Consider the following 23,652-nt stretch of genomic DNA (forward strand, 5'->3'; position numbering starts at 1 on the left):
GGAATAGAGGGAAATGAGGCATTTCTAAAATGCATGATCTGTTTGTATTTTGAGCAAAACACATCATAGACATGTTTTTATATATTTGTATAGCCTACTGTATACCTGAGACCCATATTATATGCCTTAAAATAGCATGATAGGTGCACTTTAAAGTAAAAATGATTTAATAAATATAATCTTGGTTTAGAGTTTGTCAACTATGCTGTTTGTGCTGAAATCAATTCAGAAAATTATGAATGTATTTCTCCTTTTAAATGTTTTCAAACGTGTATTAAAATAGTGAGTAAAATAAACACATTCATATTATACCTGTACCACATGTAGGTTGTACACTGAGGGAAATCAAATACTAGATCAAATTAACATTAACAAATTAGTTGGTTTAATCAAGGAAAGATTAAGGCTTGTTATCATTCATCACTTCAGTTTTGAGAAAAAACAAACAGGTACAATATATATGATTTAACACATACAGTTGATTGGTTTATCAAACCCAAACCATTTATTGGTCGAGACTCTTTCCTGATCCTTAAACGATTGTAAATATTTTTAAAATGTCGTTTTTGCTGACCACTAGTGTTTTAAGGGCAATGAAACTATGTTTGTGCCATGAAGTATTTTGTCTGCTTAATCCAAAAATACCTTAACATAAGTAAATTCAGAATTTCTGGTGGCAAATGTTAACTGCAAGACATTGGCTTAGCTGTACATTTACTTTTAAATGTGTTGTGCTCCTCTAAATTCTACCCTTTAGCGCTCAGATATCGATCAGTGCAGCAGAAAGTTACAGCAAGCCGAACTTCGATTTTTTCATTACTTACAGTACTAGACCTATAGTATTCGGGTTTTTGTTTTTTTTAAAGCTAAATAAATAAACAAATTCTGTGCATTTAGTAGGTTGATTCCCATGGGTGAATCTCACTGATAATAGTTGCAAAAGTGCCCATAGCTAATAATAAATCTGACAGGGGAAAGGTGATTGGCATAGACAAAGTGTGTGTGTGTGTGTGAGACGGGATGATTATGTGTATGTGCATTGTCAAGAGAGGCAGGAGGTTAATTCAATCCTATAGAAGCGCAGCATGAAGGGGATTGGACAGCACAGCCCTGAGGGTGTCACTGGCCTCAACCCCAATAGGGGGCAGGAAGTGTGCGCACACACACACACACACACTCACACACACACACACACTCACACATATGGACCCTATAACTTAAGGGTATAAAATCTGTAAAGCAAAGGAAATCCAAATTGTTTTTATATCTAGTTTCTCTCACATTTCATTTAGAGCCAAGGAGGATAAATGATGAACGTGGATTCATATATATTTATATATATATATATATCTATTTATATATATATATCTATTTATAGAAAATGCTGCATAAAACAAGGACAAGAAAGAAAAGGACATTTAGAGAGGAGCAGTGATGGAGAATGGAGAATGTAAGAGGGATTGAGGGCATGGGGAGGGGAGAAGGGAGTGAATGAAAGAAAGAATGAGTGGTGCCTGTGGAGAGAGGGATGTGTGGGAGAGAGTGGAGGACAGAAGTGACCAAAATAGAGTTTAGACAGCAGGATGACGCAAGTGGCAGAGGAAAATGGAAGAGATAGCCTAAATAAACCTTACACCAGCACAGCAGTGTACGTCTTCAGTCAGCAGTTGCCAATTAAGCATTTTGCTTCGGTGTTTGTGAGATTTGATGTTTATGCATATTTGATGCAAGCTAGTGTAAATAAAATGTGAACGATAGACTATAGGCTACAGTATGAAGACGGATGTGAGAAATGTTGCCTATTCCAGTTTTTGTGTGAATAAGGAAGTTAAGGGAATGTTTCGAGCAGTCATAGTGCTGCTGGATCCGAAAGCGCTGCCGAAGTGTTTCAGATTTCAGTCATGTGGTTCTCTTTATTAGTATCACGGCCTACAGGGCATAAGGCCTGGATACTGAATACAGTATTAATATAACTTTTGCAGGGTAAAGCTCCTCTCATGATTTTTTTTGTGAGCTGGCATTATGATAATTTATGCCTTGGAATCGTATCGAGATTAAATCATATATCCAGATATCATGATACACTATAATGTTTTAAAAAAAAGCTGAAATATACAAGCACATACATAAGTAAGAAACAAATCAAGGAAATATAATTTGAAGATTATGGTTTTGTTTTTAAATTAAACTTCATACTCAATGCCAATCGCAAACTGGAATCCAGTTAAATTAAATAATTGACTTCATCACACTACTCTGTGTGTGTAAAAAAAAATAAAATGTTTCCTCCATAATTTTACTTGAAACTAAGTTCCGAATTGAATGAGAAATATTCCATATTTATATATTTAAATCTAGAACAGTGTACAGAATATGTTAGAGCATGTATTAAGGTGTATTTGACCTCAGGGGTATACACAATACATTTTGGTGAAAAAAACTGAATATAGACAAAACATTTGTTTTACTTTAGACAAAAGCTCCACGATTCACGGTAAGCCTCATGCACATACAGTATGTAAACATGCTAATTTACTTTCACAAACACATGTGCACACACACAAAGAAAACTGAAATCAATGGCAGCCACGAGCCTGCACTCAACACTATGCTGTTATTTAAGTAATGCTCTTGAATCAGGCCTAAAAAACGGTATGTGTGTGTGTGTGTGTGTGTGTGTGTGTGTGTGTGTGTGTGTGTGTGTGTGGTGGTGTGTGTGTGTGTGTGTGTGTCCTGTGTGCCTGTGTGCCTGTGTGCCTGGTGCCGTGGCATGTGTGTATAACATTTCCATATGGAGAACCTAATATTGTATTTTGCTAAAAAAACACACAGCCCTACCATCAATTTATTCCACTTCTTGTAATCAGCAGCGAGGCCAAGGATGTCTCCATACATATTCATGCTGCTCTGGAGACTCACAGAGACAATACATTTACAGCCCACATTTACCATATTACCCTTAATGTTATTAGACCAGCAAACACAATTTAGTCAAATATAAGTCATACATAAGTAATTTAGAAAATGAGACAATATTAATTGTGCGATCGTCATCCGGTTTTAATCCCGTTTGTGTGATAGCACTTCAATCTCTGGAATTGAATGTGCCCGGCTGAATAAATTAGTACATCAATGTATGACTAGATTCTCTGTCATGTGGACACACTCTGTGCAAATCTATGCAAATGTCTTATGAGGAGGGGATAAGAGAAACTCTTCTTGGATAACAAAAGCTCTTGATGATCATAGCCTCTATCTGACACAGTGGAGCGATGTCATTTTCACCCTCTCAGAGGAAAGGGAAATAAAATGAGGAAAATGTGGCTACTAATATAAAAAGGTAGGGTTTACAAACTTCTTTATCTAGTTGTATATGTGAATTATTTGCTTTTGTAGAGCTGGGCTTGCCCCTCTCCGTCACTTGCTTGTTTTATTGATGCCAACAAGCATTTAAAATATACTAATGTTGTTAGCCACTGAAGAAAGCCGGTCACAATCTGCACTCATTACTTATTTGTATTCTTTTTCAAATGAATATGTATAAGGTTCTTGTGTATTTATTTTTTAACAATATTTCTGATTAAATCCTTTTTATTCTTAATCCACTTCCTCTTCTCTCCTCCCCTAGTTTTCTTTTACTATTTACTCCCCTTCTCCACCTCTGTCTTTCCTACCTCTATCCTAGCCCCTAGCCACCTCCCCTCTCCTCCTCTCCCCTCCCTTTGCTCCTCTCTGCCTAGTATTGATTAGAAGGTGAACCTCTAATCTCCTTAAGGTCATTAGGAACACTTAATTAAAACCTAGTTAGATGCCTTTGTTCAACCAAAGCAAATTGCAGCTGTTCAAACGCGATTAGTATGATAACGTTAAAACTTGTCGGCAGGGAAAAATATAAGAGAGGGCCTTTTTTGGTGGAAATGTTTTACACAATTTAAATTCTGAGCGCTTGAGCACACAGTGGAAGTCTAAACGACTTGAGCTAGTGCTTCTGCTTTGTGTGTGTTGATGGGATTGTTTATATTTGCTACCGGATGTTCAGCTTGATGAAACTAGAGGATTGATGCATGTAACTGGCGGGTTACCAGATATTTGCTTGAAATCAGTTGTGTTATACAACTGAAGTAAAACAAAGGAAATAAAGGTCAGGTCAAGTATATTAGACGCATGAGATTTAATGGTTATATGTTTCTCTTGTTTATATATAATTTTTGTAAATACATTTGATTATATGGATTTTCACACAAACAGCCAAATTCAGACTAATATATTAAAAAATAAGCATCAACCATAACGCAAGGCCTACTAGTTGTGTCACTTCATACATACATCTCTTCACAGACATGTACTGTAATTAGTAATGTGTGGTTAATTGTTATCAAGACCCAATTTATAGCACACATAGCAGTGCCTCCCTGGTGACTGCCATTAAACTGCTGACAAGGAAAGACACCTTGCCAGCTCATTTGCCTCTCATTATGGAAATCCTGCATAGTAAAGTACCCCCTTTGAAATATTCTTTAAAATGAGCGTCTTTCATTTTAGCTATGTGTGACTGTTTGTTTCAGCAGCCTGGCCTACAGGGGCCATCAGTATACTGAGCTTTGACTTGATTTCAGTTCAGCTGAACATTCCCCCCTTTGAAATGTATAGATTTGTTTTGTTTTGTAGAAAAAAAACACAATGCAATTCATTTCCCTTGGTTTTGTGCTGTGAAATGGGGTGTTTGTTCTCAATGTTAACATGTTATGGTTGAATCTTGTTTTTGTTTTTTTTCTTGTTTTTATGCAAATTGTTCCTTTGGTTCATCGGTGCCAAAAAGATTCTTGTTTCTTGTTTTCTTGTTTCTCTCTTGCTTATACAAGCTTAATAAAACAATAAAACAAAATAGGCAACAAAGCTTTATTTGGAGTTGGTTTAGCTCCATTACTTTAAAGTGCAGATTATTAAAACATGAATTGGACAGTCTTGCATAATAGCCTATGTGTTAAAAGCACTGTCGTCAGTGACATTATACATTGCACCCCTACATGGCGATGAAGTAGCCTATTTATTTTTTAATTTTGTATTGACAGATATTTTATGATCTCCTCCTCACACTGTCTTTGGCCGGAGAGGATCACCGTTGCCTAGCAACGGCAGTAGCGTTCCTCATTTCTCTGAGAGCCACTTGTCTGAAACCCAGACGCATCCCACGTAGGAGGGGGTACAGCATTACTGCCAGGCAGGGGGTATTATTAAGCTTTGTAAATTGCATGTTAATGCCTTGCTGTCATAGACACTTCGTTAGTGGTCTGTAACAGATGCAAAACGGATATGTCGCAGTGTTTTCTCTCCCGCCGTTCCCTGGGCTCTCAAGTTCTCGTTACCTGGCTCTCAACTCTGTAACGTCGCCTCACCGTTCCTTACTTTGCACCCAGTATCCTGCCGCCCTCCAACGCTGCTGGCCAGATGGCGACTCGCAGTAATCTCCTTAACACCGCGTGCTGCATGTTTGAATGAGAGAAGTACGAAAGAGAGGCAACAAGGGGAGACTTTGACAAGTTCAGCTGATCTGTCATTCAGTTTTTCTGTCGAAGTGGGATTGAACGACGGACCAAATAACTGAAATCATGTTTGGAAAGGACTATTTTTTCTACTGGAGCGGCGTCTGCTATCGATGACAGAAACAGGTAGTTAGCTTGTTTTGCACCATGAGCAACAAGTTGTTTGTTGACGCTGTGGTGGGAATAGAGCTCTGTGCTGCTGGGAAGCTCCACCGACAGGTAACCACTACATATTTATGCATATCACAATATCTGCATTTACACATTGTACGGCTATAGCCCCTGTTATTATTAGATACAAGAGGTGCTTTCTTATTTTCCAACGGACAGGCAGAAGGGTCTAAGTAATTCAACACTAGAGATGACTTCACTGCTGGCCTCTTTTTGTGTGTCAAAATGTGAAATTGAAGCTGATAAGTATTGTAATGAAGAGAGCTTTGGCATAAGCCTCAATTTCCAACAAACTTATGTGAAAACCCGTTCAGTTGGATAAAAACCTGGAGGCCAGATGCTAGAGGAAAAAAAGGCATGTTTAATTCAATGGAAAATGAAGAAAAGAGGAAAGCAATGTAGCAGTATCAGTTGAGCTGTGCCTCCATCAAGCTGTACAAGTGTAGGCTTTGGCTAGGGAATAGCCTGCATGGCATTTCACTCTCCTCAGATTTGTCTCTTGTTGGATTTTGGTCTGACCACGTCTCTCTTTCCTTCTCTCCTTCTCTCCTTTCCCTCTCTAGATTGTGAAATCTATCATGTGAAGGCTTTGGTTGTGGTTTGTGTGTGGGTGTGTGTGTGAGCGAGGGAGGGACGGAGACAGTGTAACAGAGAGCTAAGCTTCGTAGCCTCACCCTAGGGGCACTGGCCTGTAACATTTTTTCCCTGTAACCCTGGAACCATGAAACCATGACAGTCATCACTTATTCAAGCGCTGCTGGAAGGTTTCCGAAAAAAATCCAAGTTCTGGAACATCCCTCTGCCCTGGGGAATGTTCCAGAAACCCTGTCCAAGATTGGAGAACATCGGACTATGCTGGACCCCTTGGAGAACCCCACTCTAGAATATTGTGGGGTCAAAGGCCAGAGATGGATAGATCAGAGAGACAACGAGGGAGGAGTGGCGGGAGAGAAGGCAAAAAGGAAGAGACAAACATGGCGCACAGGAGTCAGCCGAGAGAGGATGGAGAGAAGATGGAGAGAGGAGCAGTTTGACTTTAATAGGAACAAATGCATCAAGGAAGTTGGAGGAAAATACATCGAAGGAGAGGACAGAAAAGGGACAAATGCGTCGGGTATTCCTCATGTTATGTTAACCAGAAACACTGAAATCAAGCAAGTGGAAAAAAGCTTGGGGGAAACGAAGAGGTGGTGTGGTTTTTCTTGGCCATTTTACCTGAAAAACATCACAGAAAGAGGAAAAGCCACCATGAAAAGGATAAGATGGCATAATATCTTCCTCTGGTTTACTCTCCTCCTCTTCAGCCTGTGTCCAAAACCTGCTTCCTCACAGGTAAGCTTGCAAGAGCCAATTGAAATGTATGATCAAAAACTGGAATACTAATTGTTAACACTCTGTATTGTATTTATTATTTGATGACCAACAAAAAGGCCTTTTTCATAACACTGTGTACATACAGTATGTGTTACGGTAAAATATTTGCGTGTAAGATATGTTATGCTATATCATAATGTTATCATAGTCCATAATCCATGTTAATTCTCTAAATTGCTAAAATGCCTTTATTGCAGGTAATTTAATGCCTTCACAAATACTGTAAGTAAAAGAGACTTAGCTTGAGTGGAATGATACTAATTTTGAAATGGTCTTTTATTCTTAGGGACATTTCCCACGTATGGAGAACCTTGCCGCCTTTAAACCCGTGTCCACCTCTCCGCCCCGCTCCACCTGTGGAGTTCCAGAGCGGAGCAGCTACTGTCAGACGCCGTCCTCCCAGCCTGAGCTGACGACATGTTATCAGGCCTTCTGTGTCCAGGACTGTCCCTACAGATCCTCCACACCTCCCTATGCCCCGCTGCTACTGCCTGCACACAGGTAGATAGATCAAATTCATTGTCATTCTATCAAGGTGTTTTAAATGTCCTCCCACCTTTCAGTTTATGCAAAATAAAAATAAATAAAAGAGGACCTTTTAGAGAAAAAAAGATTATAGACATGACATTTTTATTTTCCAGGGGTTCCTGTGTGACTCAAGACAGAAATGGCACTCGCCCCGGGACAGAGACGGAGAACAGAACCAATAACAGTTCAGAGGGAGTTCCTGGTGGATCCAGTTCTGTGCTGTTTCGGCCCGTCCAGGATGGATGTCTGGTGTCCCCCCCCTCACAGAAACTAGGAGCCTTGGGTTCTCTCACCCTGGCATTGTGGATCAAACCAAGCTCTTCTGGAGAGATGTGAGTTACTTTTTGTAATTTATAAGAAATCACATTTATCTTTTTGTTGCATAGTTAGATATACTGTATGAGCGTTTCTTTTAATATAATAAATAATGTACTGCTGAGGATTTTTGAATCGATAGATTACCAATGTCATGTTACAGTACACACAAATTGTACTTGGCAATACAAAAGATGTATATCCTTTTTGGATGGATGGATCTAAACTAACTATTTCTCTCTGGACAGTCCAGCAAACTCAAAACAAGCAGAAGTACATTTGCTGTTGCCCTAAATAATATATATATTTCATTTTGTGCAAAGAAGAAAAGTCAAGATATTTAACAGCAGTACATTACAACCAGATTTTGATGAACGTGTGATTCTTTCAAACATGAAATTCCATATTAGCCATGGATAAGTATTATAGAAAACCAATAGATATATTCAGATCTTTTTGAAAAAGTCTGGATTTGCAGTTTCATTTGGCCCAGCCACTAGTTAGTAAAAACCATGAATTAATGCTTTGACAAGTCTGCAGACAGACGGCAGGCGAAAAACCTTTTTAAAATGCGTGTTTTCTGAATGGAGATTGGCTAAGCTAACGCAGTATATGCTCCGACCGTCCACACTCACAACAACGGCGTATACAGACATAAATAAACCAGCGACTGTATTCGCCATGACACAGACAGTCTGTGGTTTGTACTTGTTTAACTTTTGTCTAGTTTCTGAATAGATATGAGGAGCTGTGAGCTCTGTGGGCTAACAGCTAACGGCTGTGTTGTTTTTCTGGGGTTCTCATTGAAGATGACGTCACGGCTCCGCCTACACTGCGTTACTATAGATACTACCCCAGTTCCTAAACCTTAAAGGAAATGCGCCATAAAGTGAGCCAGTCCTAACGAGGCCGAGCGAGGCCGTATAGTGGAAATGCGCCATATGAGCTACACTAACAGTAACATCATGTTTGTTAGAGGCTGTTTGGAAACAATCTCCCATTGCATTTCAATCAGTAAGTTAATTGATAAGTTATACTTCTTGTAGAAATTGTACTTGGGTGAAGATTAAGTAATGAAAAGATAAAATAGACAAAAAAAACAATGCAGGGATCAGATTCAGTCGTTTTAAGTACATTACACAGGATATTACATTACATTACATTACATTACATTACATTACATTACATTACATTACATTGCATTTAGCTGATGCTTTTATCCAAAGTGACTTACAATAAGTGCGTTCGACCAACAAAATACAAACTTGAAGAAAACAGAATCATATAAGTACATCAGGTTTCATAGAGCTAAAAACATTTCAAGTGCTACTCAACTGGCTTTAGATAAGCCAGTCCTTTATTAGTATATAAGTGCTTTGTTAATAGTTCTATCGCTCGAAGTGGAGTCGAAAGAGATGAGTTTTCAGTCTGCGCCGGAAGGTGTGTAAGCTATCTGCTGTCCTGATGTCAATGGGGAGCTCATTCCACCATTTAGGAGCCAGGATAGCAAACCCACGTGTTTTGCTGATGGGAACTTGGGTCCCCTTCGCAGCGAGGGTGCAGCGAGCCGTTTGGTTGATGCAGAGTGGAGTGCACGTGCTGGGGTGTACGGTTTAACCATGTCCTGGATGTAGGAAGGGCCAGATCCATTCGCAGCATGGTACGCAAGTACCATTGTCTTGAAGGTGGATTCTAACAGTTATCGGAAGCCAGTGAGGGAGCGGAGGAGGCGGCGTGGTGTGGGGAACATTTAGGAAGGTTGAAGACCAGGCGAGCAGCTGCATTCTGGATGAGCTTCAGAGGTCGGATGGCACAATGCAGGTAGACCACCAGGAGGGAGTTGCAGTAGTCTAGGCGTGAGATAACGAGAGCCTGGACCAGAACCTGCGTCGCTTTCTGGGTCAGCTGGGGACGCAACCTCCTGATGTTGTAAAGCGTGTATCTGCAGCAGCGGGTTGTAGCAGCTATTTGCAGTGAAGGACAGTTTGTTTATCTAGGGTCACACCCAGATTCCTTGCAGTCTGAGTCGGGGAAACAACAGAGTGCCAATGTTGATTGTTAGGTCAAGAGTGGGACAATCTTTTCCCGGAAGGAAAAGCAGTTCAGTCTTGTCAAGGTTGAGCTTGAGGTGATGATCAGGAACATCCACTGAGAGATGTCAGCTAGAACAAGCAGAGATGCGTGCGACGACTGGGTCTCTGAGCGGGGAAAGGACAGAATTAATTGGGTGTCGTCAGCGTAGCAGTGGTATGAAAAACCATGCGGGCTAATGACTGATCCGAGCGAGTTTGTGTACAAGGAGAAGAGGAGGGGACCAGAACAGAGCCCTGAGGGACCCCTGTAGTTAATGACAAGGGTCGGACTCGGACCCTCTCAAGTAATCCCTGTAGGTGCGGGTCTTTGAGGTATGAGGTGAGGAGGGAAAGTGCAGAGCCTGAAACTCCAAGTGCTTGGAGAGTGCGAAGGAGGATCTGATGATTCACTGTGTCGAATGCAGCAGACAGGTCCAGAAGGATGATGACAGAGGAGAGGGATATAGTATACATATTGTATAGTCAAATGTATGTTCTGATATATTATCTTATATGGCTTCCAAACTTAAAAAGTGCATTGAAGTGAAAGTCCTGTGATGTTGATCTAAACACAAGGAGCAATCAGGTCAGGTCAGTATCACTTTCCAGAGATGTTGACTAATCACTATCTGTCATGTCCTACTTAGACATGTTGTGTGTGAGAGACAGGGGATGAAGTGTGCTGGTATGTTGCAGGTAGGACTCTGATGGTGCAGAGTTACACACACTCAGATCAGCTTGCAGTCACACTCAAACACACGCATACACAAAGCACTGCACGCACAAACAGGGATCAGTTGGCTTTACTTGGCAAGCTCATATCCACCTCCAGCACACAGCAACACTTACATTTAAAGTAGATTGTGCAAACAACATGGGATGCTTTGTCATGAAACTTAAATAAGCTAAACATACATGACGTCTTGGTTTATATTTCCTGGTTTACTATTTGAAAATGTGACTAGCAAAAGATTACTTCACAATTATACAACTGGACTCCTATAACATTGTTAGACTCACAATGGACACTTAAAAAGTAAAAGGATCAAAATGGACTCAGATTGCTTCAATATCTTTTTAATTGTATGCATCCCCTTAATGAAACCTGGGACCTACATTACCCACAATGCAACTCGATCGTTGACAGTTTACACTAGTTAAGTATTTGCAGTACTACTCCACAAGACTTGAAACAGACTTGAATGTGTAAAATCAGTATAATTAATGTGGCTGTTGTTATAAAAAGGATGAACTAAAATGACCCAGGCTTTCTCTTAATATAATCAGAAATGGTTAGACAACGTAAATAAAGCCTGCAGCATTCACATGTTCCATGATGTGCTGCAAAGATTAACGTCACTGAAAGCTTTGCAGTAGTGACAATTCTGAAAAAAGACCTAAAGCAACGCTAAACAGGTTTGGCGTGTATTCTAATAACTCACTGAATGTTCAGTTTAAATGTTGGCCTCAGTTAGATTTAACTCTGAGAAGGAGATTCAGACAGAGATAAATCCCTCCTTTTAAATTCATGCTGGGATTTTGTTTGTGAAGTTGTCTGTAGGGATTCAGATGACAGACTGGTCTTGTTGTCTTGGTTTGCTGAACATGACACCTTTATGCACCTGAATGCATCTGAATGGAGGAATATCTCCCCCTCGCCACTCTCTATCTTTCTGTAGCTGTCGTTGGCCATCAGTCTTTTGTTGTAGAGACGATCATGGCTGCCATCAAAGAAGCCAGATGAAAGGAGGTCTCTATCCTCACCTCTGTCCATCTCTCCTCACCCCTCTCTCTTTGTCTCTCCCTCTCTGTGTGATTTCACATCCCTCTCCTCATCTGAACAATGAACAGAGCCAGCCACCTGTTCTTACAAATATAGTTTTTACTTCACCATGGCTACACTTCCATAAGGTTACACCTATATTTTTTGAGGGTACTCATTTTAAATCGTGAATTATTCTGAGTACATGCAGTTGACTTTTCTCTATGGAGAACATGTGGATGAAGTACAAGTACATATCATAATTATCATAGTTTATTTGAAAACAGTGTTTAACAATGCATATTTTGCCCAACTATCACATTAAATTGCCCTAGCAACATAATGACTACTTTTTCTGCTTGAATAATTTTTACAATGGATCAAGTAAGCATACATTTTTTAAGCAAAGATGCCAAAAGTTTGCTGGTTCAAGCTTCTAAAATATCTGTTTTGCTTGTTTTCTTTGGTGGAGAAATGTACATTTTTGGGTTTGTGTCAAAACAAAAACTTAAAGGGGACTTATTATGCAAAATGCACTTTTATGTCTTTTATACATAAATATGTGTCCCCGGTGTGTCAGGGAACTCACGCAGCGTCAGAAAATAAAACCCTCTCTCTTTTCCACCGTAACCAAATCTCTAAAAACGGGGCTACAACGGAGCTGATCCAGATTTGCGTCCGATATGACGTAATATCGGAAATGTGGACCCGCGGCCCTATCAGAAAGTTGCTATCAGAAACATTGCCCGACTGTTTTGGACGTAATATGGTCGGTGTTAACATTAGCATCGCTAACACTCAGAGCTAACCTGTACTGGAGATCATGTGTGTGAAGAAGCAGGAAATAAAAAGGAACTCACCTTGTGGTATAACCGGCAAGAGAGAAAGCCTTTGAGCTCAGTACTGTTTCAGAAATAATCCTTGATAATCCATGATATGGCGTTTCATCACGGCAGTATTTAGTTTAGACAGTAGCTGCCGGGTCCCGCATGAGCTCAGCCCCCTCCTTTTTTATCAATTTTTTTTTTTTTTTAAAGCTTTATACCCAGAATCAGCACTTTTGAAACAGGAAGTGAAATAGAGGGATATGAGGCATGGCTAGAATGGGTGATCTGTTTGGTATTTTGAGCAAAACACTTCATAGACATGTTTTTTTATATATTTGTATATATCTGAGACCTATGCTATTGCCTAAAAATAGCATGATAGGTGACCTTTAAGATATGTCAACAACAACAATGCTTAGTTGATCGGAGCTTTTATGTGAATATGAAAGCACAAAAACAATTTAGTCAATAACTTCAGTGTTTTAGTAAGTCATCAACTTGTATTCACTTTTTTCTTGTACTCATTATCTCTGTCCTTCTTAATATCTCTTTATCCCTACCTACAGGCACATACTCACACTCATACGTACATAATATGGTCTCTTTTTTTCCCCATGCATACATTTATCCTTGATTTATAGGGTATGTGGCTCTTGGTTCATAAAAGTCATGATTTCCCATAAAATGTCGGCGATGGTGGTTAATATGACATGTGGAGGGTGTGTGTCTGCACCCAGTGTAGCAGCTCAAACCTAGCAGTCATGTAAAATATTGATATTCCAATGTAAATGTCAGAATGAGAGACTGTGTGTGAAACTGTGCGGTGGCTCTCGACTCCATGAGTTTTAGATTCCACTTATCCCTGTCTTTACCTTTTGAATTTAGTTAGAACAATTTATCACTGACAGATATTCAAATAGACTGGTCTATTGCCTGCTGAAATTATTGTGTTTCTTAAAATGTATGTGTGTTTTTGTCTCCTTCAGGATTGTTGCTGGAGAAGAGCTCACGGCAGCGGTTGTTTTTTTCTGTGACGGTGTCCGAGCAGGCGGTCAACCTGCACTATGGCCAGTCCAGCAGTCAGACTCCTCTGACCGCCAGTTTCAGAACCGAGGGGAGGCTCACACCGGAGAGATGGACACACCTTGTTCTACAGGTAACACATCTGGAGGGTTTTTGGGATTCCTATAGGGGCAAGGGAGACAACTGGGCTATTAAACTTGCCATAGTCTGTCAATATGAGAGGCTTGGGATCATGAGCTGTTGTGTTGTGCATCTAAAGGTGAATTTCTCAATCAATCTACCTTAGAAGAACCATCAGGTTTGCCTTTAATTGTTTCACAAGCGTTGTGAAAGCTGAATGCTCTTTGCATCACGGACATGTATCTATCATTTCTTCTTTGTCTGTGTTTCTCTTTCATTCTCTGTCAATTTTTTTTCCCTTCCTCTCAGCGAGCTTGTGGTAATTACACTGGCAAACATCTGCTTTGGCACAGCTGCTGGGGCCAGGGGCACACACAACATCTGACACACACACACACACACACACACCACACACACACACACACACACACACACACACACACACACACACACACACACACACACACACACACACACACACACACGCTGACAGGCAAGACCACACACTTTCAATTATAAAAACATCTATGTATTTTATGGAAAACTAACTTAAATACCCCTGGAAGTTATTCTTTTTTTAGAATCTATTTTGGTCTGTGGTTATTTTGGAAATTGATTGTTTACTAAAATGTTTGGTTGTTTAATGTGTTTTTGTTGATAACACAGTTAAACATTGTACATTATTTATTTATTTATTTGATAAATTCAGTTTTAGAATCTCAAAATAAAATACTAGTTTACATTTAAATCTCTATTTACAGAATAGCATTTGCATCTGTTTGGTATCATGGAGAATATCTTTTCGTGATAGATTGTGTGTGTGTGTTTCTGGTTTGTTATAGAGTATCATTTAACAGTGTATTCCACTTGAGTCTCTTTCTCTGAATAACATCGTGGTACTTGACAAATCATGGTCACCATGACAGCCTAATCACTGTATGCGTATGTTACTTAAGTTGCTACGTTGTTTGTTTGCCTACTTTTTATCAAGGTCACTTGGGGCCCAGTTTTTATTTGACCTGGCATACATTTTAACAGGCTTTACAGAATTTTCACATTACATTTTGTTACCCTATTTTATTGCCCCTCTCTTGTGCTCATTGTGCCTTAGCACACATTAAAATGTCAAACTATAAGGACATTATATATCCCTAATGATCTCATTTTATATCATGCATTCTCAAAGTGAATCCATGTCCTAAAATGTGAAACAAAAAATAAAACAAACAAACTGCTCTCCGGTCATTCAAAATACTTGTTTGCATAAATTAAATGTGGCAAATTAAAAGTCAAAACAGAGATAAGAATGATATCATTTTTGTCTAATTTCTTTCAATAAAGAATAGAAGCAAATTTCCCAAAATTTGAAACTACAACAAAACACAAAAATATTAAACAAATATTAAATTAAAAGTATTAATGTATTGACAAAAAAATGGTCTGACTAATAGATAGAAATACATACCTTTTCTGATTCAGCGGTGCTAAATGGAGGTATATAAATACATATCTACGTCAGTTTGATTCAAAGCACAATTAAGGCTAGAGGGCTAAGCCAGAAATGAGGAAATGATATATGTGGAGCAGAACTTAAAAGGATTGTGAGCAGCCAGAAAATCCAACTTGACAGTTTAGTTTAGCGTCTGGCTGAGCGGCGCTTGGGCAGTCCAGTGTGTTGTCGGCTAAATGTAGGGTTGTTTATGGCTCACTGTGTATGTGTGTGTGTACAGTATGCATGTATACCCTTAAGGGGTTTGTTTTTTTTATATATATTTACAGTATCTATGTGGGGTTATACTTGTCAAGTACTGTAGGAACGGAAAAATGTAAGGCTTCGAGGTATTTGATATAGGTATGTTGAGTTATGGCATTTGAGGTGTTTTTGTGTGTGTGTGTGGTGTGTGCAGTGTGATGGCTGTGGTGTGTGTGTGTGTGTGTGTGTGGTGTGTGTGTGTGTGGGGGTGTGGTGTGTGTGTGTGTGTGTGTGTGTGGGTGTCGTGTGTGTGTGTGTGGTGTGTGTGTGTGTGTGTGTGTGTGTGGGTGTGTGTTGTGTGTGTGTGTGTGTGTGTGGTTGTGGTGTGTGTGTGTGTGTGTGTGTGTGTGTGTGTGTGTGTGTTGTGTGTGTGTGTGGTGTGTGTGTGTGTGTGTGGTGTGGTGTGTGTGTGTGTGTGTGTGTGTGGTGTGTGTGTGTGTGTGCATTATTGTGAATTGGTCGGGCTTTTCACTTAATGGTATAGTGATGTGATCTGTTTTGACCATTCAGAAGAATAACATAATCATCCTTGACACTCAAATATCATTCTCATACTTCCATATTCGTACACACACACACACACACACACACACACACACACACACACACACACACACATACACATACACATACACACACACACACACTTATCTACTCGCTCACTCATTAATACACACAGATACACACTCATAGTTCAGCAGTAATTTGTAGCAGACTTGTCAGCCACAATACAGACATTACCCTATGAAGGAGCTGGGTAATTTAGAAACCTTTCCTGCACACACACACACACACACACACACACACACACACACACACACCACACACACACACACACACACACACACACACACACACACACAACACACACACACACACACGCACACACATCTGTCGGTTTTGAAAAGATCAAAACGCCAAAAAAGACAGTCAAAAGGAATACGGGTTTCCAAGTGCCAGGAGCATTTCTCACACACTGACACACACGCACGCATGTACACACACGGTGCCAGGAGCAAGGTGCTGTAGGGAGGCTGGTGCTCCCTAGGTAGTTGTCTTATCTGATTATGGTAACGATGTCGAGAATTGGCAGAGGAAAAGGTAGCCTCGGGGAGGGAGGGACTGAAGAGAGGAGAGGAGATGGGCAAAGTGAGGGAGGAAGTGGAAGTGTTGTTAAGTGATGGTTACCAAGGTCAGTTTACTGTACATTTCTTGCAGAATTAATTTCTTCTTCTTGTATGTAATAAAATCGCCTGTTCTCCTAGAGATATGGGTATTGGTGTTACTGGCTCTGATGATCTCCATGTAATTAACATAAATTGTTCTCTTCTGGGGTTTTTTATACATCTGAAGAGCCTCTCTTACTCTGATTGCATGACGACAATATGAGGCATTTGACAACTTGAACTGAGCGGTGGGTAGGGAAAATAATGGGCTGCATGCCGTCTTTTTGTCTATCTAAGACCAGACAATGGGATGCTACATTAAGACTGTAATGATCATCAAGAGGCACATATTTTGGCTTTTGAGAAGCAATTGTACTTGCAGGATTCTTGCTGTTTTGCATTCTTATCCATTGCACTTATTGTAAGTCTCTTTGGATTAAAGCGTCAACTCATGACGCTTTGCATGCATTGATGATGCAAAAAAGAATAAGTAAAAGATTGAAAAAAGGGAAAGTAAGGGAGTTTGCGATTTAAATAGGCTTTGGAGTACTATCTTTTGGAGTACTAGTGATTGACTGGGTGCCTGAAGGACCCCCAGAGGGCAAATCAGCATATATCGGATGAGGGCAGTGGCAGGGACAGCCAGTCACACCGGTCCCATCACGACCCAACACGGCAGCATGAATGTTTAACACTCGCACACGTACAGACACTCTTTTTCTTTCTCTTACCATTTAACACATGAACACACCAGTGATGTACGTACTGCCCCCACATACACACAGCACTGCATGCACATACACAGGAACGACTGGTTGATTCTTTCAGAGGGCTCTTACCTGTTGCTAAGACAGAGAAGAGAAAGGAAACACACATGGTAAAAGAAATGATGGAAAAATAGGATAAGTGGGTTAGCGCCCGAGTGTCATAGTGAGTTAAGGTCAAGTCAAGATTTAAAAGACACACACCACATCCATCTATATATTTATTGGAGAGAGTTGTTGCTATCTAATCTACAATGTGTTCTTCTAGACCCTGACAGCTCATCTGCTTCACTACTCTCCCTCCGACAGTGCGGCTTGCTAAACTTCTACTGAATGCCATAATAAACTTAATGAATGTTTTCATGCACAATTACACTGGAAGACTCTGTGCCTGTTTCCATGTCTGTATATGGACTGGTCTGGTCTTGCAGAAGGCGACTAATGTGCACCGAATGATCCGATACCACCACAGTCTTGCTATCTTTGTCTTTCCTTTCGTGCATCGGTGCATGTGCACATGCCCCTATCACTCTATTTTAGACTGATTTGGTCTGTCTCTGTCCTCCTACTGATTTTGGCTTCTCTGTCCTGGGTCTGCCTCTACTGCTCCCGGCGCTCTGCTTTCTCTTTCATTATTTCCACTTTATAGGTTTTGCCAAATATGTAGTTGAAGATGCCAAAAATATAACCGAATAGTGTAAAAATGTGACTTAAAGTTGATTAAAAAGTCATTTATTTTTTAACAAATTGAACCAAAAACATACTGGCTCTTCAGACTTTTCCTCTTTTTGAATTAAAGCTAAATAGCAGCTCGTATTTTGATGTTGTCGAAGGTTATATCTTACAGGTACATGCTTAACCACCTATATATTTCAGTAGGAAGTAGGAATTACTGTATTGTCACTCTAACAGGCTGCACAATAAATGCAAAAAAAGTAGTGTAGTTTCTGTAAGAGAAAAAATAGAAGAATAAAGAACAGATTAATTGTATGTAAAGCCACAAAATTATTTTAAAGTAACTCCTGCTTTTTGGTCAAGGGCTAAAATTGCCCCACACACCAGACCAGTTATCCCAATCCTTTTCCCTCCGTCCCACCGGGATCGACAGAGACAGATTATGAGACAGACTCGTATGTGTGTGCATGTGCATATGCTATGTGTTAGAGCATAGACGCACATTTTTTGCATTTTTCTGGAGGCTCTACATTTGTGGTTTTCTTGCATGTATGTGCACTAAATACAGTAAAAGTATTTGTGGTTGTGTGCATGTGTGTGAAGGTGAGGCAAGGTTGTTTTTTAGGGGTGAAGTGGACGCCTCTATGGTAGCCCTCTGCCCGCTGGCACAGGAGGCGACACAGGGCAACAGACTGGCATCAATTACATAGTGAGAGAGAGAGGGAGAGAAAGGGTGGGTGTGTGTGTGTGGTGTGTGTGTGTGTGTGTGTGTGTGTGTGTGATGTGTGTGTGTGTGGTGTGTGTGTGTGTGTGTGTGTGTGTGTGGTGTGGTGTGTGTGTGTGTTGTGTGTGTGTGTGTGTGTGTGTGTGTGTGTGTGTGTGTGTGTGTGTGTGTGTGTGTGTGTGTGGTGTGTGTGTGTGTGTGTGTGGTGGTGTGTGTGTGTGTGTGTGTGTGTGTGTGTGTGTGTGTGTGTGTGTGTGTCAAGATTTTCTGTCTTGATATTAATTATTTTATTTATATAACATCAGTGTTTCATGCCAGCATGCAGTCTGGTCCAGCTTAATAGTGAGAGCAAGGCACTAACATGGCCAGGGTTAGGGGTTTCATTCCCACTGGAGCTGTGAGATATGAGAGCTAAAAATGTATGCGGCAAGGGTACTGCAAGGTGCTTTGGATAAAAGGATCCACCAAAGAGCATATGTTATGTATGCCCTCTTTAGAAATATCCACGCTAAAGTAGAGGTTGCTTGGCATAGGTTAGTAACCCTATTAAGATCAAAAGCAACATAAAAAGGAACCAGAATATTATGAAACGAGGATGCTCAACAGTGAATATAAAACTAATGATCCTGCCTGGTGTTAGAGATCTGCACTGACCTGAAACTGAGACTGTGTCTTTAAGACCCGAACCTGACTGTTAATGCCACATTTACATCTCCAAACCCCAACCTTACTTCTTCATTAATAATACATTTCTTTGTTTTATTGTTTTATTGTATTTACACACTGCCTCTTTTACTAGTTATTTATACAGACACATTGTTATGGATGCAAACTGTTTGAACAGAATGAACGATGCACTGATCATCTCCATCTATACTCTTCTCAACTCCACTTAGCGACGTCACATACCAGAAATGTAGGAATTAATACCAATAACTCTGAAATTCCGCTTTTCTCGAATCCCAATTTGATACCACAGTTGAAATAAAACAATAAATCCCACGCCCTTCATCATGCACTCTTGTATGACGGTTTACATGAACGGGTGAAAATTCCCTATAGAAAAGCTATTTTTTTAAACATATTTTTATTTGCAGATATCATGAAATGTTTATAATTACTTTTGCACAGCCTCATTTTTAGTGATTATATCTTAAACACATTATAACATGAATTGATGCAACCATGAGTGCATTATGAAACGTATCTGGTATGTAGCCAACCAGCGGCTTAACAGGAATCTAGAACAATGGTATTGCTACTCAGGATCGGCAGATACCCAAAGTTAACGGATAGTTTTAGAGAGAAAATGTTCTTAATGAACATTTCATTCAATAACCAAACATGAACCTGACCATAGAATCACCTAAACCCAAAACCTGACACAGTATTGCTACCTGGTGGATCTAAGGGTTATTACTAAGGCTCCTTCCTAGCAGTTTAATACTGCATGTGCTCCTCCCTCCCTGTATACTCGGATGCTTGGATGACTCTGTTTCTTTAAATGGGATTTTTCTTTGCTTTCTGCTCGGAATGAAAAAGCCTTAGAGACTTATGGTCTTTATTAAAAGGTTGGTGTGTCACCCTATAAATGTCCCCTTATTCTCTCTTTTTCTCTTTATATTTTCTCTCTGCTTTTTTTCTTGAAGATGATTTCTCTTTCCTTCTTTCTCTCTCTCTTTCTGCCTCATCTATCTTTCATTCTCTCCCCTTTCATTGTCTCTCCGTCCCCACCTTCTTTGTCCTTCCCCCTTTCCCTCCCATTCTCTACCACAAACACACACACACCCACAACACACACACCACAACACACACACACACACACACACACACCACACACACACACACACACACACACACACACACACACACACACCCACACACACACACCACACACACACACTCCATCTCCCTGGGGACAATTTTCTTTTCTTAAATAAACTGTCATAGCTAGTGTTAAAATATGGGCCTTACATGGGGTGAGCGCGGCAAGGCAAAGGCATGGGGCCCTGGGCTGGTATAAAACATGGATAATATGCTGTGAGAGGTAATTGTATCTTTTAGCGCTGAGATGAGTAGAACAAATGTGTCTCCTCTCCATCCTCTTTCTCTCTTCCTCTCTTTTTGTATTCCCTTTCCTCCTCTCCTCCTCTTCCTATCTCTTTCTTTACACACTGCAGCCGTGCTAATATGATAGAGAGAATATTGGCTGTACATCAGAGCTGCTAACAATTCATAGTAGGTTAGGGCAAGTATATGGGGGGGGGAGAGGAGTAAGGAGGGTGGGAGAGGCTGGGAGGGTGAATAACAAGAAGAGAGATAACAGGAGTGAGAAAAGAGGAGAGGGAAAGGTGACAATATGCCTCGGGATGTGAAAGTGGAGAGCTGGGGATGCATAAAGTCACATTACACTTTTTGATTTCACATACTTGAGTTTGCATTTGTAGGACAGGCCTATCTGGGAAATCTAGCAAGCTTGTTCCAAAAGTCATCTTAATGTTAAAATGATCTTAGTCTGATTGTAAGGCCGTATATTTGTCTTGAGTTCAAACGTCATCAAAATTGTACACACTTACAAAGAAGATCTAACAGACTCTCCAGTCGAATAAGAATACGTTGGCGCCCTTTCCTATTTACTGTTACAACCATCCACATGACAGGCCTTACAAAGTGTGATAATAAGAAGTATACATTGTAATAAACCACACAGCATGTGTTGTATAATTCAAATGTACAGTACACAGAGGAGGTTATTGCCTTACCATCAGTCTGACCTACAACATAAAAAATCAATTAAAACAAGGGACAGAATGATACTGAATGAAATCCAAATGAAAGGTAACAAATAAAAAGAGTATTTTGCTTTTAATAGTATTATCAAGTCTGACTTTTTCTCTTTTTCTATTCACTGCTTCATTTCTATCGCCGTTTCTTAATTCCCCGCCAACAATTTAATATGTTCTTATTTGAATGTCTTCCTCATTGTCTTTTCTGATAATCATCTCTATCTTGCTCTTCTTGTAAACTTTCCAATATCTATTTGTCACTTCCCCATGTATCCTCCTTTTCTTCCTTCCACCCTAGTGTCTTTGTCTCATTCACTAAAACCTTCCCCTAATGTCTCTCTTACTTTCCTTTTCTCCCTTCCCTTCTCACTCTTTTGCTGACTCCCCCCCCCCCCCCCCCCCCCAATGACAGCTTCACTGTCTGTGGGATGAGGTGTGTTATCAGTGAGTGGCATGTCAGTCACAGGGCAACACATCAGGAAGAGAGCGGCTGTGTGGAGGGAGCTTGGTGAGGCGGGATGCTGTGGGGCAGAGGAAGGGAATCAGGGATTAGAGGAGGTTAAAGGAGAGGAAGAGATAGGTGAGGAAGAGCAGACAAGCATGAGTACAGCAACAAGAGAGGGGAATGCCTGACCGAAAAAAAACAAAAGATGGCTCAACAGAGTTCAAGACACGAGGGTGGAAATGTCTGGAAGCTTTAAAGAGTCGGGAAGTAGGAGAACAGGAACTGGGCATCTTAGTTTTAAGATTAGAGCGAATCAGATTGACGAAAGATAATGTCAAGTAAAGTACATTTTATAGGCAACAAAGGTGTATCTCAGAAGTCACAATATGTGAACCCGAAGGCACACATTAAGTTTAAAAAAAAAAGCTGTCCTGCCACAAGTTTGAATTATCATATTTGCCGCCCGTTCTACTTTGTCAACAATTTCTTTGTTTATTTGTTTGTTGAGTGCATGTTCCTCGTTAAAGAAATAGAGAGAGTTGCCAGTATGCTGTAAGACCGAGATGTAATTTGTTTAAATGTGTTTCATCGTGTCAGTAAAAGTACAATTACTAAAGTAGAGCTTTATCAGAAAAAGGTGAACTGGGTAGATGTGAGCAACATGGGGAAATAGTATCCTCTGTGAGAAAGGTCAGTGTGTTGCACCCACACACACACTCAAACACATAGAGAACATTAAGCTCCTTCAGAGGGCCTTGCACTGCTTTAGTACTTAATAAACAAATCAGACAGCAGAAAATGTGTATCTAGAATTGGTTTCCGGTATTAGTCCTCCTTAAGGCCCCTCTCATACCCTGACCTCAAACTGTCACTCGCAGCTGTGATAGCTCTTCTCTACATTTAAGTGAAATGTGACTCTAATAATGTCTGACACTGATGGCAACATGTCAGATGTCTGGATAACTCCTGGCTGTTTAGAATATTGAGAATCATTCAGAGGAATGTATGTGTGTGTTAACCTGTCCTGGACCATGATAAATTGAAAAGCTTTAGTCTGGTCTCCAAATAGAGTAAGACAGTTAGTTTTACTTCAAGAACCATCTTATGTCATGTCATGAAAGCTATAAAATGAGACATAACAAAAACACATAATCATTAATACAAGTATTGATAGTTAATACAGCTTTTAAATACACCTCATCCATTTGTATTGACATAAAAATAGTGCCTGTAATTAGTGTGTTGACTGAGCTATTTGATCAAGTTCACAAAAAAGGACCTGGGTCATAAGGAAGTGTCGCTGCGGCCCATAGACGCCTAATTCCTCTCCTTACCAACTGGGGAAGTTAGTTGTTAGAAATCTACTTATTTACAAACCATCCCACATTTTACCATTGCAAAATAATCTCTCAGTCATACAAAATGCAGAATTTTAGCCTGTGATGTAAGTAAACAATATTTCAAAAATGACTTTTCCTTTTTCCTTTTACAATGCAACACATTTTAATCTGCATGATACAGACAGTTGCATGTTTGTTCCATGGTGGTTACATAAGTAAAAGTTCTTAACAGTTATATTTTGTAATCTTTTATTGATTGCATAT

General features: G+C 40.1%; 1 protein-coding gene across 1 annotated transcript in view; it reads left to right on the top strand.

Moving 5' to 3' along the window:
* Positions 1–5,261: 5,261 nt before the first annotated feature.
* ush2a (Usher syndrome 2A (autosomal recessive, mild)) overlaps positions 5,262–23,652 on the top strand; it is a gene marked incomplete in the record, with an annotated part of 193,514 nt that continues 175,123 nt past the window's right edge. Inside the window, 6 exon segments of the mRNA XM_034224262.1 lie at positions 5,262–5,762; positions 6,278–7,046; positions 7,375–7,589; positions 7,730–7,948; positions 11,683–11,753; positions 13,579–13,748. Of these exon segments, the coding sequence (XP_034080153.1) occupies positions 6,444–7,046; positions 7,375–7,589; positions 7,730–7,948; positions 11,683–11,753; positions 13,579–13,748 (1,278 nt within the window).

Source organism: Gymnodraco acuticeps, unplaced genomic scaffold (genome assembly GCF_902827175.1).
Source record: "Gymnodraco acuticeps unplaced genomic scaffold, fGymAcu1.1, whole genome shotgun sequence".
NCBI lineage: Eukaryota > Metazoa > Chordata > Actinopteri > Perciformes > Bathydraconidae > Gymnodraco > Gymnodraco acuticeps.